Raw genomic sequence first — 23,191 nt, 5'->3', positions numbered from 1 at the left:
TCGTACGAGACGGACGAAGGGCCGAAAAAATATATTGTGACAGCAGGTGCTCCCCAAGGTTCTGTACTGGGACCCTCGCTATGGGACATAATGTATGACGGAGTGCTTGGCCTTCGCGTGCCAAAGAAGGCAACGTTGATGGGTTTTGCAGACAACCTGGCAGTGGTAGTAGTTGCGAAAGCATGGTTCCAAATGGTGAAACTGGACCTGACGAAAGATAAGACAGAGCCGGTCCTTATTACCAATCGCAGAAAAAACAACACTGTCAAAATCCGAGTTTTTAATCACGAAGTCGTTTCAAAATCGATTGTTGGATACCTGGGAGTAATGATCGATACCAAGTTGAGCTTCAAGAGGTACCTGGACTATACGCGCTAAAACGCTAGCAAGGATGACGCCTAATATTGGAGAGCCAAAGTCTGGTCGCCAGCTGCTTATCGCAGGGGCGGTGAAATCCATCCTGTTATGTGCGGCTCCTGCATGGGCGTGCGCACTGCATAACACAGTGAACAAGGGAAGGGTAAGTTCGACATACCGGCCGCTGAGGGCATACAGTGTATATAGGATAGTATCTGGTGAGGTAGTGTGTGTCATCGCGAGAATGATTCCCATGGATCTTCTAGCGAATAAGGCACACTGCCTCTATAGGAGAAGGAGGATGATTCCGGCTGAAGTGACTTCGAGCTTCCGAAAGGCAACTAAGAAGGAACTGTACAGGAGGTAGCAGCAACGGTGGGATAATTCCGAAAAAGGCCCTGATCTCATGTATTGAAGGATGGGTCGAGCATGGAGAGTTGAACTACCACCTAATGCAGTTCCTTAGAGGACACTATGGATATTGGAAGTACTTTCATTGCTTCGGATTGGATGAGTCCCCAGACTGTCCCGAATGCGCCCTACACCCGAGGACCCGGAGCATGTTTTGGTCCATTGTCCGAGATTCACGAGTGAAAGAGGGAGGTTAAACGATGCCCTCAACGCAATTATCGGACCTTATACAGGGTGCGGCAGCATAACTTCCATTTTTAAAATGCGCGCCACTCAGTTAGTTGATGTCATAGCGGAAAAAAAAAGCCCGAAATTAATGTGCAATATGGTTTCACTATCAACACTCCTCAGCACCTCCCTGAAGACGCTGTCCAAAGAGGGCTACATAAAGTTACTGTTAAAGTTTAGTGTGAGTGGCGTTGACTGCGCCGCCTCACTGCAGAAAACAAAATCAAGGGATAGGGGATGAAAAATCTGGTGCAAGTAATACCGAAAATGTTCACGCCCATTTAGGAGCTGCATTAGTAAATAAATGCATACATATATATATATGGGTTTTCCCTAGTTAAGAAACGGTCTGCTCTTTCTATTCACAATCTTTCCATGTTTTTGATTGAACCACTGAGCCCAAGTTTCAGATAACACCATCAGTTCATCCTCCTCTTCAGTGTGTATCATCGTTCTCCAAGCGTAATCACCTCCCTTGAGTCGGCTCTCTTAGGCTTATAGTTGGTGATACGTTCTTTAACAATGATAGCAACGGAGATCTTCCTCACAGTACGATAAACACACGCACCTGTAAAACATTCCGGCTGGATTGTTGACCGAGGCCTTTACGAAAGTCCTCCTTGCTAAGGGCATCACCCCATACTTTCTTCAAGCGGAATGGGATACGTAGCACTCATCAATAAACGTTTCCGGCCTAGGCGCCATCGTTCGCGGTTATTTCAAATGCGCCTCAACTCCCCCAAAATTTCCCGAGGAGCCCGCACCCCTTCTCTACTATTCTGTGGCAAGTACCTTTGCTGTGACCCACTCGTCCGGACATCTTGGGAAATCGTATTCTTTTGCATTGTATAGCCAGCAATACATTTCTAATGTGTGACCTACCCAGTGCCACTTCTGGCTTCCAATCATATTGTGTACGGTTGCAGGCCAGTACGCCGACAAAGATCTTCATTTTTAATAGTATAAGACGGGTGTGCTTCGATGAAACGTCGTAGACATTTACTGACGAAGACCTAGAGCATTCGAGTGATAGTAGGGATCATTTTCCATGTACTACTCCCATATGATACCACAATAAGGACGGACAAGTCTTAGCTTCATCATAGTGTTGAGATAACTGCATTTTTGATAATAGACAAGGCAACTAAAGCAAATCTAGTAATATGTTCAGTTCAGTGCCACCGTCTGCAGAAACCACGCTTCCTAGATGTATAAATTGAGCGATGCGTTCGATGCTCTACCCATTACTACAGATAGGGAAAGTACGACTACTCGTCAGACTAATAACCTTGGTTTTGTGGCTACCTGGTGGTCCCGAACAATTCGACCAAGGTCCATGACACGGTGAGAACATTAAAAAAATCAACAGATGTCATCAGCGTAGTCGAGATGTTTGTAGTCTGTTGAACGCCTCCACATGGTCCGGACAAGAAAGTATGACAGAAGAAACCACCGATAGCAAGAGGAAATAATATCGACGGCATGATGCTACCCTGACGAATTCGGCCTTGGTGTTCAACGTCCTCCGAGATTTTACCTCTGTGAAACACGTGACATTTTGTGTTATCATATGTCGCTCTAATTATAGCCATTAGTCTCTCCAGAATGCCCCTCCTGCAAACAACATGTTACATACATTCCTTGTACATTATATTAATAACTTTCTCGAATTCGATGAGGAGCAGGTGAAACGAAGATCTAAACTCCGCACACAATTTCAAAATGATCCCAACATCGGAGGATCCGGAACGGAAACCAGCCTTTGTGTCAACTAAGCTTTCGAGATGTTCTTTGACGCATTCCAGGATTATTTTAGGTATTGTCTTTGTGACGGCAGGAAACACGCACCTAATGGGTTAACTGACATACATAGAAATTTGTGGACCAACAATTCACAAATTTTGAAACTTTACTCCATCAACACCTCAGATGAGTGCTGACGTCATGCTGAAGACCTTTGGCTTCCGAAAGCAAACTATAACTGGTATCTAGAATCTGCGTATTGGCGACAACGGTACCGAAGGTCCTCAAAATGCCACATTTCTCCATCTCGAACGAGAATTCCACCGACATAAGCTAGACATTTTGAGTCTAAGCAAAGTAAAATGGTGGGACTCTGGAGAGTATTCCTTTTCCTCTTACCAGACTGATGGCAATGTCTTTCTGTACTCTGGAAAGCCGATTGGTAACAAACGCGACATCTACCGCAAACTACCAAATTCGGCAGGATCATGAACTTAAGGGGGATTTTCCTGTCAATTACTAAAACTTATAGTAATGTGCTACTATTAACTTCATTTGAAAAGGTATCGGTATGGAGTGTATTTCGGAGCCTAGGCAATCCCCTGATTTTTTTCAGATTTTTCGATTGTGTAGTTTCTAAGAATGGGTTCGTTAAAAAAATGATCACTTTTAACCCCCCGCACTCCCCATCTTTTCAACAAATGTCAAAACGGCTTCGAAAAGTACTAACCGAGACCTTTAATTTGATACCCCATATGGCTATATTTGATGAAAAAAAAAATGTACACACCCTTTCGCATTTATGGGGACCCCCCCTTAAATTCGACGTAAAAGGATGTAACTCACTATATACGTGAGCGTTAACAGTTCCCAATTTTCTATCAAACTTTGTGTCAATCGCTACAACCATCTCCGAGAAAAATGCGTGTGACGGACAGATAGACAGACAGCAAACCGATATTAAGGGAATTTAAGGGAAAGGGACCAGTTGTTGGATTATTTAAAAAATAAATAAGCAGAACAAGAAAAAAATGTAATTGGTTGAAGTATTAAGTATTGGATTGAAATGAAGACGGGATGGGAATTGTGAAATAAAGAGGGATAATTGGGAAAACTAAAGGGGTAGAGAAAGTATGAAGATAAAGAGAAAATTACACATTATTGAATACATTATTTGGTCAAAAGGAAAGGGCGAATGGAATACCGCTTCTATCGCTAAACCGCAGTGACTACAAGTTCCGCAGTATCCTCTACATAACCGACCAGATACGATTCTTCATGTTTGCCGATAGTCTAATGAGACTATCGTTAAAAACGTTCCATAGATGTTGCCTAGGGTAGATCCCTTTGCTTCTCTCGACGTTGATTCGCATTTTCTCCGGTTTCTCTAGCGTTTTAGAGAGCAGGGGACGGTTAAAGAGGAGAGAACGAGCGAGTGAAAGCCAGTGAGTCTCTGAGCAAATTTGGCATGTTCAAGACGTACTGATAAGAGAAGCGAGAAAAAGGAAAGCTTAAGGAACTCGAAATCTGAAGAGTCCACAGTAAATCTAGTCGGATTGGCTGCCGCTTCAGTATCTACAATGGACGGCCAAGCTAAAATAGATCTGATAAGACAATTAGCTTAGGATGCAGCTAGAAGTATTTAGTACCAATGGTAATGCGGCCTTATTTTAGGCCGCTTGTACTTTATCGTATGATCATATTCTGCTGGTTCTCCTCTTGTGAGCTTGTGCTTGGCAGTCGAAATAGATGTAGGAGGGGAGAAACAAAATGTGTCTCTGAAAAAGTTGTCTGTCCAAATTATATAAATTTATCGTGAAGGATGAAATTCTTCATTCAAGTCCCTGGCTAGCTGCAAGCACCAAAACAGATAAAAAATAAAACCACTCCAACTCTGTTGAATGATAGCTAATGAGTTTCTAACCATTCAATGATATCCAATCATTTCCAACTGCAAAGTTACTTAACAAATCATTTGAAACCAAAAAGGGAATCACTACAAAAGAGTGAGTCCTTTACTTGGTTCCAATTCTCAAATCTCTCATTCAACTGTGCAACTAATTGGCTATGCTGCATAATTCAAACATTCCAGGCCACTCCCATTGAATCAATTTGTATAAATAATGTGAAATGCAAACAATTGGCCGTCCAGCTCCAGCTGCTTATCCATTCTATTAAACAGAAACCTCAATCCGCAATCTCTTCATTCAATTTCAGGACCTCATTATTCCTGTCATCTAGTATCCGGTCGCGTTGTTATCCTTTCGACTTTGCTCTTCGCATTTTGCATCAGTCAATTCTATTCAGGAACCATTGTCGGAACTCGACTAATGGAAAAACCAAAAACAATGAAGAACATTCGCGATTTAATCGATAGCTCATTGGAGGTTGCCATCGAGGATATTCTGTACACTCATGACTATTTTCGAGTAAGTATCTACTTTGTATTAGTTCCAACTCCGTTTTTCCCTTACAGGGACAGGATGGTGAGCAAAAATTTATTGAATGGGAGAACAGACTTATGGACAAACATACAAGGCTGCCAAGTCTAACTCCTTTAATTGGACGCTTCAAATGCGGCCAGGATTCATGCTCAAACTATATTATGCGCCCAGACTTCACGGATATTTTTCAGCCCTCTGATATCTGAGCTTACAAGTTTGGACCAGGAGTCGATTTTCAAAGGACTCGCTACATTCATTCCCAATTGCTGAAGTGCAGGACTTTTTATAAAAAAAATATTTTCATTTTTCTACATTACTTCACCGGATCAAATAGGAAATTTAATGGCAAAGTTCCGATCATGTGGAAACGTCTGCAACCTCATTATTTACCTTCACCAACTGCAAATATATTGAAATTTTCCTTGATCACTACCCATCATAGTTTCCTTAAATTGGAAAACATCTTCATTTGACATTCCATCGCCTTCTTCCTTTACCCAGAAAGGATAAACCTTAAACAAACTCCTCCCACTCGAGTCGTTCCTGACTGACTTACTCCTGTTTTTCCTCTAGTTTTCCTCGTTTATTTTAGAGTGTTGTAATCATTTTCCCAGTACTTCCATCACAAGACTCATCCTTGATACCTCGTTGTCATCGACAAGTACATATTCAAAGTCCTCGATGACGATGAAAAATAGGAAGAGTCAACAACTAAAAGGTAAAATTCATTTCAATATCAAAAGCGAACAACTGATCCGGATGCTATCGAACTCTATCGGAGAAAAATCAGTCAACCTGTCGACGTTGAGAGGAAATCCGACACAGGATGGAATGGGCGGCATAGTATTAATAACAACAAGGGGGCGGCGAGTAATGAAAGTCAGGTTTTCACAATTCCACCTGGAGGTCGGCAAGGTGGCAGGAAAATGTTTCGCGGAGAGGCGGTAAAAGGTGTCGCCGGAGTCAAGCAACGCTGGCTGAGCCCGGAAAAGGGTCTGGAATTAATGAAAGCTGGTGGTAAGTACTTTCCTGCATCTTCTGCTTTTTATCCTTATGACGTTGATTATGATAATGTCAAGTAGTGTATTCCGAGATGCACTAATGAATCAACATTTACTTATTGCTCCTATTGTCCTTGCCGACATAATTGGAATTACAAAGGAGAATTGGAAAAACAAATATTGAAGGACTGTTATGATTCGATTTTCCGTAGACGAGATAATGCTATTTTCCTTTAGCTTCAAGGCTTCTTTGGTTGAATGAATTGAACTGTTGTCATTATGAAATCGATATCTGATGACAAGGGTTACTTTTTACTAATAGTTGCCTATTATCGATTTAAGTAGAGGTAGGTAGGTATCAGTGGCCGCTCCGAGGAGCCCAATTAGCGCTTTGGTGCTGCCGTTTTGATGCCACAAACTCCTAAGACCGTGACTGTTGTTATAGGAACAGGGAAGCAGAGTCCAGCTGGCTCGGATCTTCAGAGCCAGCCCGTAACATTCACGAAGGAAAGCAGCTCTCCGACCCTGCAGCTAGAAATCTCACTGAGGTCCCCAAAGAATGGTTTACCCAGTGTCCGCAGCCTGACTCGAGCCAGAGCTGGGCAATCGCAGAGAAAGTGCATGAGGGTTTCCTTTCCTTCTCCGCAGCTTCGGCAGTGCGAGTTGTAGGGTAAGCCGAGCCTAGCGGCATAGTCCCCTATGAACCAGTCCCCCGTGCAGACCGCCGTAATCTTGAATGCATTTGCACGCGTCTGGCACAAGAGCTCTCGTGATCGGGCTATGTTATAAGCGGGCCAAATTCTCCTTGATTTGGCACAGCTTATAAGCCTTCGCTATCTCAGGCCCGCGGCTGCTAGGTAGTGCGAGTAGACTCCGCCCCCGACAGTCGCCAGCGGAACACCGACTGTATTCCCCGAGGGATTGCCAAGAGCAGAGCCTTGCCTGGCCAATCCGTCAGCTCGCTCATTCCCCTCTATGTTCCTATGCCCGGGAACCCAGAGGAGAGTGATCTTGAGCGTGCCGCCCAGATGGTTAAGCGAGGTGAAAGAGGGGAAAGATAACCGGCATATTGCCGGAAGTAGTAAATGTCCTGAATTTAGGAAGGCGCTCACTGCAATAAAAAAATGAGGTTTATTCAGATAATTCAGTCAGATTCAGTCATTGCAGGGTCGCTCAGGATTTACTTGAGCAGACCACGTTCGAATCAGAGATGGAAATCTCCATCATAAGTGAGCCGTACAGAAGCCGTCACGGTGGCGTATGGGTCACAGATTCGACTGGTGGAGCGGCGATATGGGCTTGCGGTCGACAGGCCATACAATGTACTTCAAGTCAGGCAGCCAGTGGCTTTGTGTGGGCGAAAATAAGTGGTGTATATATATACAGCTGCTACGCCCCGCCAAGTTTGACACTGTCTGAATTCGAGCAAATGCTTGATAAACTTGTTCTCGACGCGAGGGGACGTAGTCCAAAGGTGATTGCTGGTGATTTCAATGCTTGGGCCCTAGAGTGGGGTAGTAGGGAATCAAATGCTAGGGGGCGCAGTTTATTAGAAGCTTTTGCGCAGATGGACATAATTTTGGCCAACGAAGGCGCTGTAAACACCTTCCAGAAAGGGGGGTCAGGCTCGGTTATAGACCTGACCTTTGCCAGCCCTTCGCTGGCGCGTGGTATGTCCTGGTGCGTCAGTGAACGCTACACCCACAGCGATCACTAGGCAGTTTTCTTTGAGACATGTGTCGAACCTCAGGGCAAAGAGCTATCATGCCCGAAACCGAAAAAGATATCAGGCTGGTCTGCAAAATCTTTGGATGAGCAGAGCTTCTTAGAGGTGTGGTTACATCAACCTGATATAGCAGGCGCCTCAACGGAAAGAGCTGTCCATCTGGCTCAATGCATCGCCAAAGCATGTGACGCGTCCATGCCTAGGAGGTGCGCATTCCCCCGTAGAAGACCAAACTACTGGTGGAATGGTGAACTGACCGGCCTTCGATCAGCCTGCCACCGAGCCAGAAGAGCGGCTCAGAGGGCGGTAGGTAGAGTCGATCAGGGGCAGAAAGAGTGCGCCTACAAGGCAGCCCGCAAAACCCTCCAGTTCGCCATCCAGCGAAGCAAGAGGAAATGCTTTAGGGAGCTCTGCTCAGAAGCGGACGTAAATCCGTGGGGGAGAGCTTATCTAATCGTGATGGGACGATTTAGAGGCCGTTCGTCTCCGCAGATCACGTGCCCCACCCTCTTATTGAAAATCATCCAGGGGTTATTCCCCCAGCAAGTGGAGAACACCGACATATTCCAACCACCTCTGAATGTGACGGCAATCCCGCCAGTCACCAGAGACGAGCTCCTGGAGATCTGCGGCAGAATAGGAGACAATAAAGCACCGGGTCTGGACGGAGTGCCGAATAAGGCCCTTAAGCTTGCCGTGAAATCCAGGCCGGACATGTTCGCTGAGTTGTTCGAAGCGTGCATGTCCGAGGGAATATTTCCAGCGGTATGGAAGCGGCAGAAGTTGGTGCTTCTGCCTAAGTCTGGTAAACCTCCAGGTGAACCATATGTCTTTTGGACACGGTGGGGAAAATGCTAGAGCGGGTAATCTATAACAGATTACTCCCGGTAGTTGAGAGCCAAGGCGGCCTTTCAGGTCGGCAGTATGGGTTCCGTAAAGCCAGATCAACCATTGATACCATCAAATTGGTTACTGGCTTGGCCGAAGATGCAATCCACGGAAAGGATAGTACCAGCAAATATTGCGTGGTAGTAACCCTCGACGTGAAAAATGCATTCAATTCGGCCAATTGGAATCTAATCCGGAAATCCCTAGCGAAGGTTGGCATTCCCGCCTATCTCGCCGCAATTGTCGATAGTTATTTTACTGAAAGGAGGCTCTGGTACGACATTGATGACGGACAGCAGGAGTACGTCGTTCCCGCGGGTGTCCCGCAGGGCTCCGTATTGGGCCCACTACTGTGGAACATCATGTACAACGATGTACTTAATCTTCCCCTTCCGGAGGAAGCCACAGTGGTGGGTTACGCTGACAACATTGCACTAGTTGTTGTCGCAAAGCATCTCGAAGATGCTGAGTTATACTCAAGCGAGGCAATCAGTGCTGTCAAATGCTGGTTAGAGAGCTCTGGTCTAACGCTTGCGGAGGAAAAAACGGAAGCGGTCCTCATCACGAAGTGCCGGAAGATAAATTACGCCTGTGTTAGAGTCGGGAATCATATCATCACTTCCAAGCCGGCCATCAAATACTTGGGGGTGGTGATAGACAGGAAGCTCAGCTATAAGCAACACGTACAGTATGTTTGTGATAAATCATCCAAAGCTAGTATGGCCCTGGCGAGGATGATGCCGAACGTGGGAGGGCCACGGCATACCTCTAGGTTGCTTATAGCCAGAGTGGTGACCCCAATTATGCTCTATGCGACCCCAGTTTGAAGCGAGGCGTTGCGGATGTCAGTTAACACTAGCAAACTGAATGCAGTCTACAGGAGGACAGCTCTGAGGGTATGCTCTGCCTTCAGGACTGTCTCAGATGATGCAGCATTCGTCATCTCTGGAATGATGCCGATTGACATCTTGGCAGATGAGATGGCGAATATATACCATGCGAAGCCAATCTCTCTCTTATTGCAGACGAAGAAGGCTGAGAGGGAGAGATCCATAAATAGATGGCAAGAGCGGTGGGAACACTCGGGAAAGGGTCGGTGGATTCACAGGCTCATTCCTGCCATCAAGGAGTGGTTGGAGTGACGACACGGTGAGATTACTCACGAGACATGGAGGATATCTCCAATACCTTCACAGGTTTAAATTGGAGACCTCACCCGACTGTCCAAATTGCGATGGAGTCCCAGAGGACCCAGAGCATGTATTCTTCCACTGTCCGAGATTTGTGGAAGAAAGGAGGAACCTAGAGGAGACTCTAGGAGAGGTGCTGGTACCAGAAAATCTGGTGCCGAAAATGCTAGCACATTAAGAGAATTGGGATGCGGCCAACTCCATGATCGCATCAATTCAAGATAAATTGCGAAAGGCAGAGGAAAGGAGAAAAACGCGGTCACGTGCGCCGCATATAGAAGAAATGGGATTAAGTTAGATTGAGCTGACTCCGCTCCGTGATGTAATACCTTATGGTGGTTCCGCGGGGCAGGGAGGGAGTCGGGGGTGGTTTTAGTGGGTAAAAATCCCACACGCTAGTGTGTCCAGACCAGTGTCTTTTGAAGATTTCCACCTCCTCAAAAAAAAAAGAAGATGGTTGAGCGCGTCTCTGCATTGCCCCACCAACCGGGAAGATGTCGTCGTTGAGTACAAGGCCTTGATAGCCGCTTGGCTGTTTGCTAGAATGGCTATGTTACGCTTGGGGCTCGAATCACGCTCCAGCCATCGACAGACTTCCAATATCGCCAGTACTTCCGCCTGGAATACACTGGTGAAACCTGGGAGACCATACGACTGATATACACCGTGTGTATTCGAGAAAACCCCCGCGCCGATTCCATAGGCCATCTTTGATCCGTCCGTAAAGAATACCGTGTCATAGTCTTGCAACACGCCGCCGGTCTTCCACTTTGCCCTGGTTGGAAGGTCCACAGCAAAGTTTCTCGTGAAGTTCAGCTTGCGTGTGACATAGTCCGTGGGGGATGCCCAGATTTCTCGAGGTATTTCATCTAGGATGTTGCTGTAGCCGTAGGACTTCGCTGCCCAGCATCCGGACTCACGTAGTCTGACGGCACTGTACGCTGCAACATATTTGATGTGGAGGTCTAGGGGGAGGAAATGCAGGAGTGCATTGGGAGCATCTGCCGGGAAGGACTGCAGAGCCCCAGTAGCACCTGCACACGCGGTTCTTTGAATCCTATTAAGCTTCGTTCTATTGTATTTCTTCTTCAAAGCCTGCCACCATACAATAGAGCCGTACGTCAGGATCGGACGCACTACAGCGGTGTAGAGAGAACCATCCTCGGCCGGAGACCCCATTTCTTTGCAAAGGTTCTCTTACAGGCATAGAAGGCTATACAGGCCTTCTTAACCCTCAGGTCTATGGTCAACCTCCAACTTAGCTTAGGATCCAGGATTACACCCAGATACTTTACATTAGAGGAAAAAACCAATCTTTGTTGAATCAGCTGTGGTAGATGGAATTCAGGTATCCTTGTCTTGGTGGTGAACAGCATCAGTTGCGTTTTGGTTGAGTTTATGCTGAGTCCGCATCTTGCGGCCCACAGGCACACCTTTCGCAACGCTCCTTTCATGATAGCGCTCATAATGGACAGAAACATCCCTGATACTAATATCACCAAGGCATCGGCATACGCCACTACCTTCACCCCGCTACTGTCCAATGTACGTAAAATTTTGTCCATTACTATTAACCAGAGCACCGGTGAGATGGCACCACCCTGGGGCGTGCCTCTGTTCACAGCTCCGGTTTAAGTAGAGACTGTCAATCCTTTTTAAATACCCTTGAAACACAGGAACAGATTTAGTCGTCAAAGTTAGCAGTTGAATTACTGAAAGGATGCACTTCGCGACGCTAGAGAAGGATCAGTTTCGTAAATGTAATCTATCTCATGCGTGGATGACAACAAAACGGCTCCTAACATGCTGCAGGAGATAAGGTGCGACAAATACGTGATAAGGTGAACATGTTCCGAGACAAATTTAAAACAAATGGAAAAGCATTCTGTCCAGCTGAGCAGTAGTAGAAAATTCCTTACACAGCTTTCCCGTGTTGTTGGGTCAGACTGGAAGTGAATTGATGTACCTGACGAAGGCTGTTAGTCAAGCGGAGGCAGTTCATCAACGTAGAAGACTATGCCACTAAGAGACAGAATTGGCTTTGAAATGCAGACTCTACTTATCCTATCCCCCACTCTAAACATCACCCTGCTAACTAGGCTAACTCTAGTAGGTTTTGTTCCGAAAATGTGCGGTGGACCAAGCGCAAACGCAAACAAAAACACTAGACAGGGAAGAAGTGAGACCAAGCGCACTATCAGAGGCCGAAATCTGTTGCAATCTGAGTACGGCGCCAACACGGTCACCAAGGCTGTCAACCAACCAAACTCCCCTAACAGGTTTGCCAGTCGTGAACACCGACTGCGCGAGATAATATATGGAACCGGACGCCACTTGCTGGGGATAACCTGAATGCTACCAGTTCGGCGAGATGAAGCCCGGGGTTGCAGAATATGTCACCTGAAAAAGCTGAGCCATCGAAGTACACTTCCAAGGAGTTTCGGCAACTGCAACAGCCTACACTTTTTTTTATATAAATATTATTGATTTGGTTAAATTTAAAAGATTTGAAGATATAATTAATAGTAAAACACGTTAAGCCGCAGGAGCTGCCTCAAAGTTTTTAAAGGCAAAGTTGGGCAGTCTGTGGTCCCTAACGCTTTACTGGTTCCCCTCGTTCCTCAACTTGATATTAACATTTGAGCCCGAGAGATTCCGAGGAAGAAGTTCACAGAATTCTTCGCCTTTTCTTCGTGAATTGAAAGTAAGCTCGCCCAATGTCATAGGAGTCGCGAGAAGCAGCGGGTTAAACTACCGAGCTTCAGGAGGCGTTAGCCACGTTGGCGGCTATCGTCTCTAAGCTAGCGGAAGCAGTGGGAGCCTTGCATTCGGTAGGTCCCGAGCCCATTCGCCATCTACCAACCGAAATGGGCAATCGAGTAGTCGCACGTCGGGGACCTCAACGAGTCCTGCGATTTGCTGGTACCACCATACAAGGCAAAGAAGTGTATCAGCCCGGGTACTTTCACGGCATCCAGAAACTAAACTCATTGGGAGTTCCGTCGCGCGGTGGCTACCTAGAACGCAGCTCCACGCCGTTATTACCAAATCAAAACGGGCACAGACGTCTCAGTTCTCCAAGTATCGCGAAATCTCAAGTTGATTTCGCTCCGTCAAAAATACCGCAACATGACTACCGAAAGTAGTCTCTCGCAACAAACTAAGCATGGTGTACAGCATCACATCCACACTACCTTACCGTCTCGAGGGTGTGTCCATTACCGCCCCACAACCTCACTGTTGTTAAGAAAGAAGTTGATATACTTTTAAACCAGGGTGTTTGCAGACCATCAAATAGTTGATGGTCTTCTCCACTACACATGATCCCAAAGCCGAAAGGCAAATGGAGATCATATGGCGATTATAGACATCATGCTGCTCAGACCATTCCAGACCACTACCCCATACCACTCATCTACAACTTTGCACACAACCTTGCTACCTTCCGAAAACAGCAATATACGCACCCTTCGGACTCTTCGAGTTCACACGAATGACTTTTGGTCCGTGCAAACTTTCCAGAGGTTCATCCTCTCTGTACTGCGGAATCTTAACTTTTGGTTCGTGTAACTGGATAATGTTCGCTTCTTCCTCTGAGGCTGAGCATTTGAAACATCTCGAGTGCATTTTTCAACATATCCTTGAAGCCGATCTTGTAATTAACCTTGAAAAATGCAAATTTCTTCAACAGCAGGTGAAGTTTTAGGCCAGCAGTGTTCATCCGAGGGGATTCACTCAGATCCGGACAAACTCCAAGCCATCGAAGACTTCTCACAACATACAACAGTCAATTGTCTGCAAAAGTTTTTGGACATGTTAAACTTCTATCATCGTTTCTTTCCCAGAGCCGCAGAACATCAAGTGATCCTCAACACCTACTTGTCTGAACCCAAGACCAAAGACTCACGCATGATTATGCGGTCTACAGAGGCCGTCCAGGCACTTAAACTAGCCAAACGACAGCTGGTAGACCCTGTACTTCTGGCATTCCCTCAACCAGAAGCACCTCCAGCCGTATTTATCGATGGCTCAAACATCGCAGCAGGTGCTGCCCTTCACCAGAAAGTGAACCAAATCCGGCAGCCGTTGAGTTTGATTTCCAAGTAATTGAATACAACTCAATGGCACTACAGCACCAACGATCGTGAGCTATGACCCGCATACATGGCAATCAAATATTTCCTATACTTCCTAGAAGGCAAACTGTTCACAGTATTCAGGGTCCACAAGCTTCTTACCTTCGCCTTTAAGCAGAAGCCCGACAAAACATCTCTCCCCCGACGCTTTGTCATGCATTTCAGAAATGCTACGGTCAATTTTTCGGCAATCACCGACGAACAGAAGGATAACGCAGTGCTTCAGATCCTCAGAGACAAATTTCGGGCGTTTCTCCTTTTCAGCTCAACCTCCGAAATATTCTGCGAAAGCTTTGAAAAGGGACCTAGGCCATATATTTCGGCCACTTTGCACACCACCTTGCACACCTAGGCATTCGAATAACGATTCAGCTGGTCACTAGCAAATATTTCTGGCCCTCAACGAATATGGATATTAACTCCTGGTCCAGACAATGCATCACATGCCATCAGTGTAAAGTCACCAACCACGTACAGAAAGAAGTAGGCTCATTTCCTTGGTCCAGCAAGCGTTTCATATGATCCACCTCAACATCATTGGCCCCGAGATTTGCATGGCTTCTAGTATGGCCTCACAATCATCGACAGATTTACCCGGTGACCTGAGGCAATAGCTCTGGTCGGCATTTCCGCAAAATCGTGCACCGAGTCCCTTTGTCAGGAATGGATCCCATGCTTTGGAGTCATTACTTACCAGGGAATGCAGTCTGAGTCTACGCTGTTCTCGGAGTTAGGTAAACTCCTGAGCATCAAGCGCCATCAATCCAATGAAGTGCTGGAATGCTGACAAAGGACACGGAAGGCCGCTATAATGGCACACGATGACTCTCCGTGGTCGAAAGTCCTGTCTTTCGTTCAAGCTTTTCCGCTTGCTCCGGGACGCCGTGGCCAAACTAAAATCACCCCCGCCATCCCGTCATTCTTCGATGAAGGCTAATACCCCCGGGTACTTGGCCGTCTGCATAGACGTTTTGTTTCGCGTGGATGTTTCCCGGAAGCCCTTGCATATAAAGTTTTAAATATAACGAAGCACCTTATTAGGCTTGACGTCGATGGCAGAGCCAAGAATTCCTCCGTGCCCAGCCTAAAACCTTTTGTCCCCAGGCCTTAGATTCTGGGGAATAAGGGGGCACGGCGCATGAGATTCGACCTACGCCCCTAAAAATGGCAGGTCGACAGTCGGATTTTGTCGCTGAAACCCAGTGTTCGCTGGGGGTGGAGTCGTGTGGATTCGATACAGTCTGGAGCCGTTTAGCGGAGATTCGCCCGAGCCGTACATCAAAGTAGCGCAGCACAACTCACCACGGCTGAGCAACTCGAAACTCACCCGTCTGAGTAGCTCGCCTACCTATCGGTAGCAGGATGACAACCACGGAGCCGGCGTAGGAACCAGGCTAGCCAGTCAGCAATCAACCGTCAAAAAGAGAGAAAGGAATTAATAATTAAAAATGACTAATAAAAATAATTAATTCAAATTATTAGAAATATAATAATCAAATTTATTAACAAACTATGATAAGTATATAAAATGTAAATTGAATAATTACATAACATTATCTTACTGCACCCGTTACAACATCGATTCCTTCGCTGATCTGGGGAGGAGACTTCAGATCATGTACGTAGACACTGACTCCCGTACCATGCTGAGCTGCGGAGGTATCAGGAAACTCAAGACCGAATCATGGGCATCTCAGAACTACATGACCCCTATCTACTCAACCGTTCTGCTCTCCGCACCCGCTCCTACTGGGCTGTACGAAAGAGGATACAACAATTCCTTTCGCCGGAAGGGAGATTTACAACCATATGCGACCATCACCCTTCGGGGTAGGATGTATTGGACTTGGTTGAACTGGACACCGAAGCTTGACTGAGCTGTATCTCCCCTGAACTAACTGAGCAACTTCTGTTTGAAAAATCCATGCTAGGAAAGGTTTCTGCTACGGTCGCGCGACAGCGACAAGCCCTCTAAGTACTGATGTACGGCAGAAATTGTAACCTACGGAGGGAGTGTCATAAGTTCCGCCATTTGGCCCAACGTTTACACTTAATGTGAGGAGGCATGCGCCATAAAGGCAGAGTATATATCACCAAAAAAAAAAAGACTCCGTAGCACTATAAATAAAAGCAAAGCTTGCGCTTGGCAGAACCTGGTATATATAACCCATAAGCTTGTCATCCGGAACATCGGTACCCTGCGGATGACCCGCATATTAAGTACCAACCAAATGGACAGCATTGTATGGGCATTATTCCCCAGACATCCTGTAAGGATTAATGTCAATAGAGCGGAAAACGTTGAGTTACCCCCCTTTCACAATGAAAGAGCTGGAAGAAAAGGTTCTTACCATGAAAAACAAGAAGGCACCAGGTCCTGATGGTATCCCGACGAAAGTTTACAAAGTGGTGTTCCGCCAATAGCCAGACTTGCTGCTCGAAAGGTGGTGCTCTGAGGTGGCGGGGAGGAAGACGGGGCAGGAACCCTGTCGGCTGAACCAAAACCAAGTGGCCGAGGAGGACCTCCACGTGGTGGCACCGGGAACCGCTGCATCGCATTGGCTTGCCGGCCGTGATACAGTAGACGAATGCTCCAAGGCCTAATTAGGGCGATCAGACCCGAGTCTGCACGGGGACTCATCTGAAGTGGCTTCGGTCACGAAACCTTACCAGGCGTCAGAACAGGGAGATCCACGGTGGATGCTGTTATGAAAGTCGTAGATGCGGTTCATCGAGCCCAGGTCTACCGCCGCCGATCTCGACGGATAGTGCTCCTCATAACGCCTGATGTCAGAAATGCCTTCAATTCTATAAGATGGACAGATATGCTAGGCACAATAGAAAACTCATTCCACGTGCCGAGCTATCTCTTGCAGATATTGAGGGATTATCTGAAAGGCCACTTCCTGCTCTATGCGATGCTAGATGATCAGAGGGGGATGGAAATCACGTTAGGAGTAGCACAGGGATCCTCCTAGGGCCGGACATCTGGAACGTTTCCTACGATAGGCTGATGAGACTCGATATACCCGAAGAGTCGCGCCTGGTCTATTATGCAGACCACGTTGCGGTATTTGTTGCCGGGCACACAGGTGGAAAGTAGACTCGACATATTGATGAGACGGGTAAGCGAATGGATGATTGCTCATGCTTTCAGCATCGCGTTTAAAAAAACCGAAGTAGTCGTCTTGACCAGAAAGAGAATTCCGACCTTCTATCCCATATGGATTGGAGAGCCAAAACCGGCGATTAAATACCTTGGTTTAACGCTCGACTCGACAATGAGCTTCTTCGAACAAATCAATGCAGAAGCGGCCTGGGCTGCAGCTGCAGTCTTGGTCTTGAGTCGGCTAATGGCAAATGTTCGGTGGTTGTCCATAAGGAACGTAAATACACCCTTCCCGCAACTCTCTTTGCAAAATGAGTCAATAGGCAGATAGAGTGCGTGACTCATGGGCAATTTAGATTCGTGACTGAACCGATCGCATGATGAGATTCATTACATCCTTACCCAACTTCTAAGTGGGCATGGATGTTTTCAGTCTTACTTCCACAGGATTGGAAAGGCGTGATCTCCTGATTGTGTGTTCCGCAAAAGGTGGGGCAGCTTTCTTCACCAGCTTTATGCAGACACAGGCGAGCTCTCTCCCGACAACATTGTTAGAGATATGCTGAGTAGCGCTGGCAGATGGAGTCTTGTTGCGCATTATGTTCAGGCTCCTCTTCTTACGAAGAATATTGAACTGGACCGGCGGAGGGACCGGATGGCAAAGAGTTCCCTGAATAACCAACTCCCCTCCCCCTCTCCTCTCCCGTTGGTGAAAGAAATTCTTTCTCTGACTTGAAGGCTGCCAACACTGGAAGAGCGGGAGGGCTCAGCCCGAAGTAATGTGTCTAACAGTTTCAGGCTAGTTCTCTGACGACAGGGAGGTGTTTAGTTGGCAATTCGACGGCGTAAAAAAAAATTTTAAATTTAAGCCGATTCGAAGACAGAAGTAGCATGAAATAGATTGTCCATATTTCTGGACGAAACCTTTCACTAACATAAACGACCAAATTCATTTTCATAACTCTCATGATGATCAGTAGTCTTATCGAATAAGTTCTAAATGTTTACAGCATTTTTTTCAGGCATAGGCATATAATTTCCTATCTGATTGACCGTATCATATAGATTTGAGCTCCTCCAGGCGAAAATGGCAAAAGTCACAAATATCTGCATATATCACTGCCAATATTGCATCCCATGTGTATCAAAAGTATGAACAAGTATTCTAAATGCAATAATCGAAACACCTCGCAAAATGCAACTGCCAAGGACTCGTTCATTCTCTTCATTCAACGATCAACTCCACAACATCTCGAGAGTACAAAACTAATTAACCACTCGATCAATTTCACTGAAAACTTCTTGAACAAAAGGCAAGTTGTTGCTGAGTGTTGAACAGGACATGGCGGCGGGAGAACAGGGGTAGTCATATGCTTTCAACACACTCGACTTTTTCTAATAAATTTCGTTGAAAACCTTAAGTCCCGGCTAAAACAGAACCCCATCCCAATTTAGTAGTTCACCACATGCTTTCAAAGCCACAACAGCATCTTGTAGAACGGAACTCGAAGCGGAACTTTAACTAACAAACTACTAGTGTGAGAACGAGTCCTGAAACTGGTAGTTTGTAGTGTAGTCACTTGTTCTTATGTGTTTCAGCCCCATGTGGAGGTAAGGTAAGGAGGGTAAGAGTTCTTTTCTCCATTACTATTGTCTTAACCCCCGAGATTGGGAATTTCGAAAATTCGGAGTCTCAGTTTATTAAGGACGAGGCAAGGATCAGCAGGTATAGCAATATGCTAATCAGTTATGTGTATGAAGTGAATATTACCCAATAGTAGAGCCAATTCTGAGCCTCTTCAGTGTTATTTCCATCCACCGTGTCCTCAACAACCAACTACCCATGTAAGGTTAAACAGCAAATTGAGCTGAGGGTAACGTCTTCTTTCATTCCGGAAACTTTTCTCACCAAGTTTTTCGGGTAGCTCTTAGCACTTTCCTGGACTTTTCAAAAGTTACCAAGTTGCCATCTAATAGCCATGGTTGAGTTGAGGTCTTGAGTCCTAGAGTGCATTCTTGTATATACAAAACTTCAATAACGTGCATGGGGCGAAAAACAACAGCAAAATGTCAGTAAAGGAAACACCTCCTTCAGCCCCAGGCGAGACTTTTCCAGCTGCCACTGCCGGAATATCACTCCAGGGTTCCACAGAAGCGATGGACGATTGCATGTCCCTTTGAGTGTCATAAGTGTGAAGTTGAAATTAGAACACAAAACTTGTCTGCAGTAGTTGCAAAACGACTCGGTTAAAGAGTGTAAAGTGAGACTATAGCCATTTTAGAGAAATTATTACAACCAAACAGTGTCATGAGAGAATTATACTCACTAAGGGGATCCCTCGCTATCAAAAATTTAAGGACATTCCCTTCAACTTTTGCATTGTAGTGCCTCCCTTGTCCAATGACAAGGAGTGCATTGAATTGGCTCATGAAAATTTTGTGCGAATTTTGCTGTTACCACCACTGACATGTGAATTTAAAGTTCAAGGTCGGGGTCAATGATGACAACGTTAGGCGAATCCGAACCAACTGAGAAATGATGACCGGTGGGCACTCAACTGCGTCTAACCTCCCTCTTCCAATCGCGAATCTCGGACGGTGGTACATAACATGCTCCAGGTCCTCGGGTGTAACGACGCATTCGGGACAGTCTGGAGACTCATCCAATCCGAAGCGATGCAAGTACTTCCTGTACCGCCCGTGTCCCGTAAAGAACTGTATTATGCGTAGTTCAACCCCCCATTCGTCTGTTCGACCCATCGCTCAATACACGGGGTCAGTGTATGGGTCCAGCGACCTTTTTCGGAATAATCCCACCGTTGCTGCCATCTCTTGTACAGCGCCTTCCTAGTGCAGGAAGCCCGCAGTCGTTTCGTTCGGATTCACCCTCCTTTTCCGGTAGAGACGATGTGTCTCATTCGCTAGATGATCCAATGGAATCGCACACTGCCTCACCAGATACTGTCCAATATGCACTACACACGCTCAGCCCGATTAGCCGGTATGCCGAACTTATCCTTCCCTGGTTTACTGTGTTAAACAGTGTGGACGCCCAAACAGGAGCCGCATATAGCAGGATGGACTTCATCACCCCTGCAATAAGCAGCCGGCGACTAAATTTTGAGGCGCGAATATTAGGTATCATCTTTGATAAAAAAAAGCTAATCTTTGTCGCCTTTTCGCGCATAGTCCCGGTGCCCCTTGAAGCTCAACTTGGCATCCATCATTAGTGGTAGGTATCTAATGATCAATTTTGAAACCACCTCATGATTACCAACCCAGGTAGCATGTATGGTTTCACTTGCATATAGTTTCCCGTCCTGGGGATGTTTGGCTACTGCTACCGCCAGGTCGTCTTCAAAACCAATCAACGTTACCTCCTTTGACACGCGAAGTCCAAGCACTCTATCATATATTATGTTCCACAGTAGTGGCCCCAATACGGAGCCTTGGGGAACACCTCTCGATTATCCGAACTAAGTAACTAGGGATACCCAGTTTAGCCAGGATACCCTTAATCCAATCCCAGTTATTGGTTTTATTGTATTCAACTCCATTTAGTATTTTTATAACTTTTTTAAAGTTTTAAGCTGTTTTCTTTTCTATATTTTTTTTCTTTCTTGATTTTATTTCTTTTAATCTATTTTTTTTTTTTGTTTTACTTTCACTGGAGCAATACCTAAGCCGCCCCGGCCGACTAATTTCCCGCTTTTGACTGCCACGCACTATTCCAGTTCGCCAGCCAAATTAATAATCACGGGACACGTTCCCTACTCGACATCGGTTCCACTACGTAGCTCCCTCCGGCGGCTCATCGACCCCGGGCACCGCTGAACCGCAGGTCGCACCTGCGATCATCCTAATCTCATATCGCCCCAGCGGCCCGCTGGTGAATGTTGCCTCGCCACCGAAACAACTGTTTGTGTCAAGATATTCGGGCCTACATCAAAGGCAATGCCAACTCAATTCTGTCACCTCTCTCATGTGCGAGAGATAGCATCCTTCGATGCTATCGCTCAATCTTCCTTTAGGCCGGAAAGGGTCATGGTCAAACCTTATCAGAAGATTTGGATTCTAGAAAATTTCTCGGCTGCCCACCTGCTTTGCCAAACTTGAATGATTTTTATAACTGCAGACTGATCTAGCAAAATGTAAGGGGTCTAAGGACCAAACTGTCGGGTTTCAAATTATCTGCCTTAGCATTCCAGCATCACATCATCTGCATTACAGAAAACCTGGTTGGAGGACGGGATTTCCAAGCTCCTCGAAATTTACTCTGTCTTTCGTTGTGACAGGGACTGCGCTGCACTTGGTAAGACAACCCGTGGAATTGCCTTAATATAATAGTTGTTCAGCCCTCTCTTCGTACCGAAGCCATCTTTTTTATCTTTCCTCCTCCATCCACGATTCAGTTACCGTACGCCAAACGCATGCCTCTTTACCATATCCTGTGTGTATTTCACCTGCCTTAGCCCCTTTCTGGGTACGAAAATTTCATAGACAGATTATCAAAAGTGCTATTTGGTTTTCATTCCCCTCACTTCCTTTCATCTTCTGTGGTGACTTTAACCTTCCTATACTTTCTTGGCCTACACCTCCCAGCCTTCCTTCCCTCCCCAATAACTCCAGCCACCCTTACCTTCATTTATCCACTTTCATGAACACCTGTGCTATCTTTCAATTTAACCTTCACAGAAACCACTTAAATCGCACTCGAGATCTTGTCCTCTCTAGCCTTCCTGTGCGTTGGCTTTCCCAATCCTCTCACGCCCCTTCTTACGTTGCTCCTAACGCTCATCATCCTGATCTTGAGTTTAATGTTCAGATCTCCCGATTCCACTCCCCTGTCGTGCGCAAGCCTACAAATTTTAACTTTCGTAAGGTAAACTTCAAAGATCTGAACTCAACATTCAACTGGGTCTCCAACCTCCATTAACGTTTGACCAAGCACTCTACATCTTCTATACCATTTTATCAAATCTTCTTCCCTGTTGCGTCCCCTCCTCACCGAAGATCCTCAGCTTTTACCTTGTCTGGTTCACCACTGAAGTCCACCAAAACTGAACTGAAAGCTGACTTCGTTTTTTTCCAAACACTTCGTTCCTTTATCAAATCCTTAATACTTAAGTCCAGAAAGGAATATCTGGTCAGTGTTGAAAACTCACTGGAGCGCGGAAACCTCAAACCTTTCTGGTCCCACATTCACAACTCCCGCAGTCCCGCCCAGTGATCTCCTCCTTCCATTAAATTCTCTAGCTCCTCTGCGAAATCACCCCCCCTCGCAACTATCTTGAGATTTACTCTGCCGCTATTTTCCCTCAGTTTATGTTTTCTCTCCTCCCTTCTCTTCCCTCACCCTAGTGGATGCTGCCCGCCCCATATCTCCTAACACTCCCTTCCTTACCCCTCTTCTTCTCGAGTACCTCATTGGCAAACTTGACGCCAATGTCGGATCAGTTTACGACGATCGTCCAAAACATTTTTTGCTTAAAATTGGTTCGCCCATTTCCCTTCCCCCATCCACTATTTTCGAAAAAATCATTTTCCTAGGGCGTGGAAAAGGACCCTCATCATTCTTACTCCGAAAAGTGGCGATTGTACTCTTACAGAGAATTATCATCTCATTTCGCTCCTCTCCTCAAATTCCAAAATTTTCTAAAGGTATATCAACAACTGATTGTCCGCATACTTTGTCCACCTTTTTCTTTTTTGGTCAAGAGTAGCTGGATGCGTTAACGAACAGAAAATTGGACTCCCGGAACAGTACACCGCCAGACTACTAACTAGACACGTCCCTGTCATCAGAGTACCATTTAACACATACTTCGAGCTAGCCCTTCCGCTGTCCCGGCTTTGGGAGCCTTCACGCCAGAGAATCCCTTTCATCAACGGGAGGATAGGGAAGAAAGTTCAGGGAACCCCTGGCACCCGGTCCCTCCGCCGGTCGAATTCAATCTT

General features: G+C 46.1%; 1 protein-coding gene across 1 annotated transcript in view; it reads left to right on the top strand.

Annotated features, from left to right (window-relative positions):
• LOC119650383 overlaps nucleotides 1–23,191 on the top strand; it is a 69,585-nt gene that overhangs the window by 33,144 nt on the left and 13,250 nt on the right. Inside the window, exons 8-9 of the mRNA XM_038053122.1 lie at nucleotides 4,957–5,168; nucleotides 5,927–6,200. Of these exons, the coding sequence (XP_037909050.1) occupies nucleotides 4,957–5,168; nucleotides 5,927–6,200 (486 nt within the window). The remainder of the gene's footprint in view (nucleotides 1–4,956; nucleotides 5,169–5,926; nucleotides 6,201–23,191) is intronic.

The sequence above is a fragment of the Hermetia illucens genome, chromosome 2 (genome assembly GCF_905115235.1).
Source record: "Hermetia illucens chromosome 2, iHerIll2.2.curated.20191125, whole genome shotgun sequence".
Lineage (NCBI taxonomy): Eukaryota > Metazoa > Arthropoda > Insecta > Diptera > Stratiomyidae > Hermetia > Hermetia illucens.
Note: the sequence above shows the minus strand (reverse complement) of the source record. Positions and strands in the feature narration are given on the sequence as shown.